General features: G+C 41.6%; 1 protein-coding gene and 1 long non-coding RNA gene across 3 annotated transcripts; one reads left to right on the top strand and one right to left on the bottom strand.

Annotated features, from left to right (window-relative positions):
* Positions 1-4,927: 4,927 nt before the first annotated feature.
* On the top strand, positions 4,928-8,540 carry TSHB (thyroid stimulating hormone subunit beta). Of its 2 annotated transcripts, XM_015650365.2 has the most exons (3): positions 4,928-5,648; positions 7,437-7,599; positions 8,213-8,540. In XM_015650365.2, exons 2-3 carry the CDS (start codon positions 7,438-7,440, stop codon positions 8,453-8,455), a joined length of 405 nt encoding a protein of 134 aa, XP_015505851.1. In that variant the 5' UTR covers positions 4,928-5,648; position 7,437; the 3' UTR covers positions 8,456-8,540. The 2 variants fall into 2 exon arrangements, with proteins under 2 accessions (XP_015505851.1, XP_033375831.1); XM_033519940.1 differs by having other exon boundaries at positions 4,928-7,599.
* Positions 8,541-8,769: 229 nt separating this feature from the next.
* Positions 8,770-11,107, bottom strand: LOC117245539. Its single transcript, XR_004500294.1, has 2 exons — positions 10,615-11,107; positions 8,770-9,535 (listed from the first exon to the last, which is right to left on the bottom strand). It is a non-coding gene; the product is annotated as an uncharacterized LOC117245539 (long non-coding RNA).
* Positions 11,108-11,433: the final 326 nt, after the last annotated feature.

The following is an 11,433-nucleotide window of genomic DNA, read 5'->3' as shown; positions in this document are numbered from 1 at the left end:
GTTCACTTTGCTATAGTAAACTGTAATTGTTTCTAGAGATATAGAAAACAGGATCATGATAATTTTACTCTGTTACTATCAGCAGGAGAATTTTGGTGCATTGCAGCCCTATTTTTGTCTGGAACAGACAAATGATGTGGGATCAGGACTGGCAGGGTAGTTTTTAGGACAAGCCAAACAGTGAGAACTTTTGAAGATTTCAAGAGGAAAAGATGTTACTTGAGTTTTGCACACTTACAGTCAGGTTCCACTGAAGAAATTTACTTTCCAGAACCAGTTTTTCAATATTTTAAACAATTTATACTAAAAATATTTATAGAATGCTACTACATTTGATCTGTGTTAAAATTTGTGTTAAAATAAATAGTACATTTTATTAGCATTTTTTTATTAAATCTGTTTTTCTTAAATATAAAGTTGAATTGAAAATTCAGTTCTGAAAAAACAAATACTGAGCTATTTACCTCTTCAATTTTTGTCTTGGTGCTCTCATAAAATATTCAAATGACAAGTTGGTATTATTTGTCCATTGTGGTTTTATTGAGCATAGGAAATTTCAAAATTTTCAGCCTTTTATTTCATTAGTACACAGTGCTGGGGGGTTTACTCAGAAGCTGAACTTTCTAAATGAATGTTCTGACCCCTGTTATCACCCGGTACTTAGAATTAACTTCTGTACTGCACAATACTGAGAGATTCATTCAAACTTTGGGACAGCCTGTGTGTAGAGAGCCTTTTCCCCAGCAAGGGAGCCCAAAATCTCTCTCTTTGTTCTGGTCAATGCACAGAACAATGTTCTAGTGACAGTGGGGGTTGGGACATGCTCTGTCATGAATGCAATTCTAGAACAGTGACAAAACTTGATGCAATATTACAGGTATTTCCACCTGACCTCAAACCTGTTTTGACAACTGGAGAAAACTCACATGTTGTATCTTAGTTGAAGGAGAAGAATTGTAGCCACTCCCAGAATTTAAAACTCCAGTACTGGGAATGCATGTACAGGCACTCCCAGTGTGAAAATTTATTTCCCTTTATCACATTTTTTATTTGGACTGGGGTTCCTTCTTCTGCAGGCAGTTAGTGTTGATAGCAGCCTGGGCCCCATCATCTGTTTCCTGGAGGTTATCTTGCTTTGCACAGACAGGACTTAGCCCTAACGTCCAAAATTCTACTTTGACCTATGCTTAACTTGCTAGCAGGAGAAAAAGTCATAGCAAAAGCATATAACATATAGCATTCATCTTAATACCTGTGAAAGCCAATATCACAATATGGATTTATTATACCAATATAATTGCCACTCCACACTATTGAAAGTAATTTCCCAGTGGTGCTTACAAATTATTGCTGTATAAATCTGCAGGAGCAGAGTTTGCAAAATAGAATGTGGAAAATAAGAGCAAATCTGCAGAAATCTCAGTTAGGACTCACTGAGGAGTGACAAGCTGGATGTAGTGTGTCTTGCTTCTACCATGAGTGTCTTGGAGAGGAAGAGTTCCTGAGGAAAACATGCCTTCCCTTTTCCTTTCTTACAGCCATTTTAACTTTTAGTTGGAATCTGAGAGCGGCTTCCCTGTTGGGAGGCATTCACCTGGCAGGTCCTAGGCTGTCACACCCGGGTCAGAGTTTTACCTTCAGCATTATTATGGTGCTGGGTTGGTACCGTTCATCCTTGACAATACTGCAGGAGGCTCTGGATTGTCTCTGGTGGTGGTTTGTTGTTTATTTTTTTGTTTAGCTTTGCCCTCAGCACAGTGATTGTGTATCTCAGTCTAAGAGAAATATCTAGCACTTTCCAAAGACATGAAACCAAATCCAAAGGGCTCTATCGTCTGAGCCAAACAGCAAATAGGATTATGAAGCATTTTCAGACCACAAATGGAGATTGCTAGCATATGATATGCAACAAAGAGATTTGCTGTTTTAATCTGTGGCTGATAGGAAATGCTGCGGCTAATCCTAGGAAAGAAAGAGAAGAGCAGACTGTGAATGTATAAATTTCAGAGATGAGAGCTGTGTTTTGGGCTGTTACAGAGACAGGCAATAGGCAGATTAGCTTTGAAAATTCAGCAGCCATAGGCTGTTTAAATGCAAAACCTGGCAAAAACACTTGTTTCTATGGCAGCATATCAGGATCTTATTTCCTTTTATCAGTGGAAGGCTGCAACTGGATGGAGTTGGAAATAATTCCTCTACCAGAATACTCATCTTTCAGAATCTGATTGGGTTTGTCTGTTTTTCATCAGCAGAGCTTCCAATTATTGGTTGCTTGCAAGTGTGGACATGTTTTTACTTTTCTATCTACAGCTGCATACTTCATGGAAAGAAGAGTAGCCGTGCTCTCTAAGTAACCTGCTCATGAGATCACGAAGTTTTCTTTGTGTTGTACCACTGTCGCTCTATTGGGAATGGCAAGAAGAACGACACAGACTCTCTTGTGATTGAATAGGAGAGTTCCTCCAAGGTTTATTACCTCAGATCTTTTATAGATCGATACATGAAAGTACAGAAAGGTAAAACTCTTATTGGTTAGTAAACTATTACCATCATTGGTCAGTGGGATATACCACCCCTCGACCTTCTCTTGCAAGAAAACAAGAAATGGACAAACAGCACCTGCAAGGCTGTCTTCTATCTCTGAGGATTGTTTTAATTCCTCCTTATGATTTCCCAGGCCACTTTCTCAGGTGAGACTGAGAAAATTATGTGGCCTGCTTTTCCACAGGCACTGTGCTCCCTGCTTCTGCTCATATTTATCATCCATATACCACTACCAGAGGCAGAGTGAGTAGGAATAATATCTGATAACTTCTCATTGTTCCTCCTTTTATTTTATTTTAGGCATTGGTCAGTAACAGAGAATACTATTAAATTACTGTTACGTAAGAGCTTCTGGTATGCACTGAATTTCTGTAGCCCATTACAGAGACTCCTGGGGAATGAACCCAAGGTTTTTATAATTACTAAATTCTATTTACAGATATCACTTGAAGCACTTCCTGTAGAACATCAGCACACCATCATTCACTTAATAAAAGCATAAAATCACTGATGTCAGGGAATGGATTAGTTTGGTTAACAGAAAGGTTAGAGATAAATAATTAACAGTGTAACTGGCTGTTCCAGAACAGGACTGCAAGGCTGGGCTATAAAAGCACATTAAAAATTTCTATCACTGAGTCTCTGCAGGTCAGCAGGAGGGCAACCAAAGAAATGGGTCCATAAGCATCAGACTGTGGATGATGGATTTTAGGAAACTATATGGAAGAAGCCACAGGCACTCACAAATTTTGACACTGGACTTCGTTGTCCTGCCACAGTCTTTTATCTTGCTGCTCCCTGTGGCTCGTGGGATCTCACTCCCATCAGAGAGGTCCGTAGTGGATGAGCTCCTTGGTCACAGCCAGAAGGACAATCCAGGAGGTTTTTTAGGAGCTTGATCATTTGTGTAAATTACTGAAGATATGTGAACACCACCCTTTAGATGGGCAGGACAGCGGTGCCAGCAAGGGAAAGGCAGCAGCCAAGGGGTTCTGTGATCATATCAGCATGGGGCTGAGCTGATAAGCAGCAGTCACATTGGTCCCAGGCTCCACTCAGAGTAATTTATTGCCCTTCCAGATAACTGAATTTTCATCCTGAAACCCTGGTCAGGTATTTCTCCAGTGCACTGCAGTGTGCAACTGACTGCTCCACTGGTTGGTAATTGCCAGCATTCAGTATCCCCACACTAGGCTCTAAACCTGACAGGGGGGCTCTGCACAGATGGAACATTGCATCTGTGCAATTGCCTTATCAACCCAACTTGTAATCACTACAAACAATGAAATTGGGTTTGTGTGACATGACCTATTTTATGTAACATCAGTAATTATGTTTTCATCCGTTAATTCTTTATTGCTCAAATCCTGTATCAATTTTCTGTTATTTTACCTGGCTGGTGGAGACTTACCTGGGTCAACACCCTCTCCTTAAATATTGCCATGATATTAGCACTTTCTTTTAATGCTTTGAAATTTCCTCAGTATTCCAGAGTTGTTGAAATGAGCATTAACTAGATACCATGTTGAGTTTCAAATATTTATTCCTTATATGATTTATATAATAATTTTTGTTGTTAATGTGTGTGTGGTTGTTCAGCCACTATGTTTTCAAAAGCTTCAAAGTGCTGACGCCTTTGCACTTACTCTGCATCAACAGCTTGTCTTTATCTTGTAACATTCCCCGACTTTATTATTGGCCTCTGTCTTGGCAAAAGTTTATTTCCTACTCTTCAGCTTCCTGTACAGTTTTCTGTATTTTCTCACCTCAAACAGTTATTGTTGGTTTTCTTCTATTTTTATTGCTATATTTTTTATTGTTGCACTCTCTTTTTCATCGTCATTATGACTTTCAAGCCTTGTTACAATTTGCTACTGACGTTTGCAGACATTTCCCTAAACCTTATTAAAGCAAATTCTTAAATTTCTTTTTAAACCATAATCTCACCTCCACCCCCAGCTTTGCATCCAGTTTTCTCAGCTCAGAGAAACTGGCACTCTGAGGCAGCAAAGAGTACATGTCCTCACACTCTGACCTGTTCTCTGCCTATGTTCTTATGGGGGGTGTTGAGACACTTTAAACCTGGATGTGGTGGTCTCCAGGGTGCACAAATCCACCTCCAACTGCCTAAAGCTGTGAATCTTTAGAGGAAAGAATCAGCTGAGCATGCAAGGGCCACGTGACACTTCTGCTTTAAGAATGCTGTTTTTTAATTCTTACTTTGAGAGCTTTTTGTCTGCTCCAGGTTTTAGTTTTATTAATTATGTTATTTTCCTTTCAGGTTCTTTATGTCCTTTGAAATATGCTCTGTATTTCCCAAGAACAAACGTTCTTTTCTGTGGTTAAAGCTTCTAATAACCAAGCCCATACACTTGTATGTAGAGTGTGTGTGTGTGTATGTACAGTGTATATATACATGTTTACATTATCTATGTGAGGGTTGTGTAGTGTATACTGAGAGAACCTGTTTGTATTCCAAATATATCAGAAAAATACAGAGCTAAATAACATACTGGAGTAGTATTAGCAAAGTGAGTGCTACACTCCTGTTGCTAAGTGAGATGGACAGATGTTACAAAGAGTACAATTAATACTCTGCTCACGTCCCTAAGCCAGAAAGAGTTTTAAATATAATTATATATAATTCTTGAGAAATTATATGCTACAAATTAACCCAGAATTAAAGACTCCATGAAAACAGAAAGCATTTGGCTAGTCTTAATAGAACAAAACCTTTATTAGGTTGCCAAAAAATGCTTGGAAAATTAGCCCAGGACACAGACCTGTCTGAAACCACAGGAAAAGGAGACACTATTAATCAGGAATTAGCTGGACACCAATTGGGACCAAGTGGATCACTCCTCCAATAGCTCAAAGTGACCATATTTACCACCTCAAACTCATGTTTTTCGTGTTTCTTATGGCTGTGTAAATAAGGAATGTGGTTGACCTGCATAAGACATCCATCAGATCAGATTCCAAATGGGAGTTAGGTGATTGCCTGGAGGGGCACGTGTTCCCTGAGCTGCAGGCAAGGAGCTCAGGGAGGGGCTGACAGAAAATAGTGGCTTTGTCGACCTCTTCTCCCTCTTGCTCCCACAAATGTGAGTGTTTTCCCCTATCTGGGGACATTGTTTCATTGGTATTGATGCAATGTTTTGTTTCTTACTGTGCTGCGAGGAATGATTTTGTAAGTTTTTTCTCTGTCAATCAGTACTGAGTGAATTGCTTGTTGCTTTAATATTTGCTGAGCAGGTTCCAGGCCAGCCAATTTCTGAGTGTGTTTTGCTTGAGCAGGTAAGTCAGGCTATGCCTGAGCAGGCTGCAGAGCAATGGGTTTGATTTCAGGGGTGTTGCTTCATGGGCACTGCACAGACTTAGAGAACCTCAGAATGGTCTGGGTTGGAAAGAAACTTAAAGCTCATCCCATCCCACTCCCTGCCATAGGCAGGGACACCTTCACTTTCCCAGGCTGCTTTGACCTGGAACACTTCCAGGGCTGGGACAGCCACAGCTCCCCTGGGAACCCTGGGCCAGCATCTCCCAGATGTGCCTGGTAAGGAGCAAGCACAGTGAACCAGACCTTGTTAAACCTTTACAAAACACAGGTGTAAAACTCATCATCTGTGATTCTGGATGACTCCATATCCATGCCAGCCTTCCTGCCATGCTGTCCCTATGGAGCAATTAAATTAATCAATAATAACAACTTTTTAAAAACACTGGTTAGTTTAGAAGCCTGAGGAGAGAATGACTGTTAATATAATTAGATTTCCAGCTCCAGTTTCCAGGTCAGGATATTATGGACACGTTTGTTCCTATCACATTTGCTTTGTGGTTCAGTATGAATTTTCAATAGATGACTTTGTGATAAGAAAGCAGCAATTCAGATGCAATTATATAAACAGTAAGATCAGCCTGGAATTAGCCTGGAGAGTATAAAGCACATACAGAGCTGGTGCTGGGTCACTGCCTCTCCAAGCTCAAGGCAGAATCAGGTTCCTGTAATAGGGAAGAATTCTGCTGACAAGAGGTTGGTCTTTCCAGACTGGTGTTGTCGCAGATACAGGGTAAACCAGCCTGTGTAATGGATGGCTTTGCTGTGGGAAACTGGCAGCTGGGAGAGACTAGAGGGTGATGTCCAGATGTTGCTAGACACTGTCATTTAAAGTTTATAATTTAGAGGCTCTAGAGTAGTTTCCTGAAATTGTCTTGGAGTTAATCAAGGCTTTGTTCTCAGGATCTCCCCCGCAGGTCTGAGAAACTAGGTCAGCACAACAGACAGATAAAGCAGGATCCACTGAATTGAACTCTTTGCTGATGTTCTTTATTGTAATTTGCTTGAATCTATTATTTAATTCTTGGCTGTGTTCCCATCTTATCACGCCTCTAAGCCACTGGAAATTGAAAAATCCAGTTTTATGCCTGATACGCACAGCCTTGTCTTCTTGTCTCTTTAACATGTTATAAGATGCTTTCTTTAGAAAATTGTTTTAAAGCAGTGAGATTATTTTAATATCTCTGCTTAATTCTAGAGCTCATGTTCTCTTACATGTCACACATTCCAATCTTTCAGCCCTTCTTATTTGTTCTGTGTCAGGATTTTATCACTCACTAGTGAGAAGTGTAATATGGTTCAGTGGAGGGAAAGTGAATTTGTTCTGTGTTGTTAATGGCCTCTTTGCTCTTGTTCTCTGTTTAATGGTCAGTATTACTTCAGTAAGGACTGAGATTGGAAAGAAACTGTCAGACTGTAACTAGAAAGGTTAAGATTACTCTAATCTTAACCTTAACCAGGACAGACTGTCCTGGCTGTTCCTGTCAAATGCCAAGGACAGGGATGGAAGGCACATCCCATTTTACCTGTGGTTTGTTCATTCTTCCCCATCCAGCATGAGTTCCTTCTTTGTGATGTCTCTCCTTTTTGGCCTGATTTTCGGACAAACAGCATCACTCTGTGCTCCTTCTGAGTACACAATCCATGTGGAGAAACGGGAATGTGCCTATTGCCTGGCCATCAACACCACCATCTGCGCTGGATTCTGCATGACTCGGGTATGAGATACAGATGTTTCTGTAACTGCCACCACTGCAAAACAAGGTTCTGTTCTTCCAGAAAATAGCATGCAAATTATTTAATTGCCATAGAGTTTATCACAGGCAGAAGAACTACACCGTCACCACGTCTTTAAGTTAGCGTTTTGCAAAGGTTTGGATGAAAAATGCCAAGCCTCTGTGGGCAGTTTGTGAGGACAGGATGGAACAGGTGAGGGGCAGATTATATTGGGTCACTCTTAATTAATGTAAGTAACTTAGGTAACCTCTCCCACTGCTGCTATCTCAGTTGGTTGTGGGGACATCTCTGCAGCAGCCACAGCACTCCACACAACTTCACTGTTCAACACAGTATTCTGAGTTCCAGCTTGGGCAGCAGGGAGCCAGAAGAGATCACAAAGCATAGGGAACACTCTGAGCCACATGAATCAGTTAAACTATAAAAACAAGGGGAATGTGTCTGTGTGGGGAGGGAGCCCCAGTCACAGTTGGAGCTCTGAAGTCAGTAGTACCAGAGCTGGGCTCAGGTATGAATTTTGGTCTCTGCACCTCACAGGACCTTTCTGACACACATGTGCTTCAGTGAAACAATGCATTTCTCTTCTCTTTGTAGGACAGCAATGGCAAGAAGCTGCTCCTCAAGAGTGCTCTGTCCCAGAACGTGTGCACGTACAAAGAGATGTTGTACCGGACAGCGCTGATCCCAGGCTGCCCTCACCACACCATCCCCTATTACTCCTACCCCGTGGCTGTGAGCTGCAAGTGTGGCAAGTGCAACACTGACTACAGTGACTGTGTCCGTGAGAGGGTCAGGACAAATTACTGCACTAAGCCACAGAAGCTCTGTAACCTGTAAAGCTTTCAGTGGGCTGCAGGAGAAATGTACTGCTCTGCTCACACCCGAACTGAAATAAAAGTGAATTTCATATTCGGTTTGCAAACTGCTGTGCACAAAGATTTATTCTGAAGGTGTATCATTCATTGCTTCAAATATTTGGGTGTTCTGAGACAGGCAGAAAAAAAATCATAAAGGCTACATGTTTGTCTTGAGAACCCACATGAATTTACTTTGGGGAAGAAGGAAACAAGACTGTGTGGATGGATCAGCCTTTGCTCACAAATCCCAGTTATTTTGTGAAGAGATGCTCAGAGATTCAATATACTAACATGTTTCAGAATTTGATATTGATTTATTTCAGACTTCACATATTTCACTTGATATATTTCAGTCAGAAAAGAGGCCACACACACTCTTGGTATTGAACATTTTAAATAAAGTTTGATACACGCTTACAGCCTTCAAATTACCAGCAGTATTTTTCCATCTGTGTAATATTAATTTAGACATTGCAAATCTGTGTCCTCCCCGCTGTTGTCCAGATTTGTATTTATTTGGAATACTTCTCTACATTAATGTCTCTACATGAATGGCATAATGCCCCCTTCCCTGCTGAAATACAGTTTGAAATACACTTGTCTCTGTGAGCACTGAGGAATCACTGCAGCTTCCAACCTGGCTGCTCTGTTCTCCACAACGCGAGTGTGGTGCCATCAAACGGAAAGCAAAACTCAAAAATCCGATTTTTCCCCACAGGTCAACAGGTCTCCTGGGAGTGGAAGGAGAGCTGAGCCCACCCTGTGTGCTGAACGTGCACAGGTGAGAGGTGCAGAGCCAGGAATAAAGAAAAGTAATGCATGTAATTAATGTAAAACAACAACTGCTTCCTTTCCACTGAGATTGTAGCTCCCAAGAAATTACAGATATTTAATTCACACATTGTTTGAAATAGTAAATAAAGGAACTAGAATTCACAGGATACAAATATGAAATTTAACATTAGAAAAATCTTACTTTCAGGATTGCAGTTTTCATGACTGTTCCTAGAATCTGACTGTTATTCCAAACACCTTCATACTATTTCATCTGCAGCAAAACCTGTGAGAAAGCCCAAGGGAAATGGCTGGTGCACCCCTGGAGCAGGGATTTGGAGTGGATGAGCTCCAGAAGTTCATTCCAACCTCAACCAATCCAAAATAATCCAAGAATACATGTCACAGATTCTATACAAGGTATGAACTGCAATTATCATATGCATTATTTGGTGATAAAGAAATACCTTCACCTTTTCACAAGGTTTGAAAAATTCTCCAAAAACACATTTGAAATTTACAGAAAATCCAGGGTAAGGATTAAGGCCTACTTCTGTAAAACTGATCCTTTGCACCTATGGTTTAAACAACCCAGTTATAGCTAATTTTGCACAAGACTATTTCTAAAACTCTTTGAAGCAGGAAAGGTTAGTTACAAATAAGGTACAAATACTTTCTGGTGGTGAGAATCTGGTATTCCCAGCCCCTTCTGTGTATCACACAGAGGAGCTGTGGTCTCCCAGGCTTTTCAAGAGCTGCAACATGAACTGCTGCTGCTCTCTAGTTGGTGAAGAGCACAGGAATGGTAGAAAAAACTTGAGAAAGAGGTATTTATTGAACAAAGCAGCCCTTATGGTATCTGGTAAATGCCAAAGAAACAAAGTGTTCGGCTTTAAGATCATCCAGAGCTTTATCAAGGTGTCTGGACTGTTAAAATCGTGATTTAGCACAGGAAAATAGAATTCTGTTTACTATTAAACAGCACTTGTACTTAGCAAAACAAAGAAAGGGTACTTGGCCTACTTACACTACCAGCAGCACTGCTAAGTTATTGTAATGTCTTTTATGTCCTGACAGATTTGTCTTCAGTAGAAATAAAAAACAAGTCTACTTTTATGGTTAATGCCTATGCAAAATCATTGAGAGAAAAATAACTAAATGTGCCTTCTTTTACACTTTAGAAAAACCCAAAGTGAGACGTTTGCACTGTGCTAACACATTTATTTAACCATACCTTTCCATGCCCTCCGAGGACGGCGTCTCTCTGGCCCTTAAGCAGTTTTCATGCTCAACTTTAAGACCCTCCCAGGCCCAGTGACAAATCCCTGTTCGGGTGATGATTCCTTACAGACATGTATTTATTACCTTCCACTTATCCTAAGACCGTTTCCACATAACTGAGCGATGGATTTGCAGGCAATCCAAAGATCTTCACCTTTTGTCCGTAACTCAGTCCGGGTGGGGAGAGCACAGAACGGGCTGGGGGGGCCCGGAGCTGGAGTCGCGTCTGCTCCCGGCGCTCCGCGCCCGCGGCAGAGGCTCGGAGAAACACAAACCCGAAGGCATTCACACGTGGAGCACGGAGAAGGAGGAGAAGGAGAAGAAAGAGAAGGAGCCAGTGCTATTCCCGGTTCCCCGTGAGGGAAGGAACGGCCTGACACCCCCGGCCCACAGGGGGCGCTGTGGCGAGGGCTCTGAGGGGCAGCCCCGGGCACGGCGCCGCCTGCACCGGCCACGCGCCCGCCGCCGCTCCCCCACGAGAAAGCGCCGCATGTAAAGCGCCGTGGGCAGCATTTGGGGGGGGATTCTGCCCCTCTGTCCCGCTCAGGTGACACCCCACCTGCAGAGCTGCCTCCAGCCCCGGGGCCCAGCACACTGAATTGGACACAGACTTGTCTAGCCCAGAGGAGGCACCAGGATGATCAGAGGGATGGAACAGCTCTGCTGTGAGGAAAGACTGTGTTATAGTTACGTATTATATTGTTGGCTTTTCGCAAATATTAAAATGAATGTTATGTGTATAAGAATGGGAAATTTTGTTGTATTAACATAGTTTCCTTTATTTCTGTTAGAAATAGTGGTATAATACATATATGTTAAGCTATGACATAGCATTAAAACAAAAACTACTTTTGTCTGTATAACCCAAAGACTGAAAAAGATAGCTGGAGACCCTTTTTTTTT

This window comes from Parus major, chromosome 26, assembly GCF_001522545.3.
Source record: "Parus major isolate Abel chromosome 26, Parus_major1.1, whole genome shotgun sequence".
NCBI lineage: Eukaryota > Metazoa > Chordata > Aves > Passeriformes > Paridae > Parus > Parus major.
The sequence above is the reverse complement of the archived record's forward strand: the minus strand, read 5'-3'. Positions and strand labels throughout refer to the sequence as shown.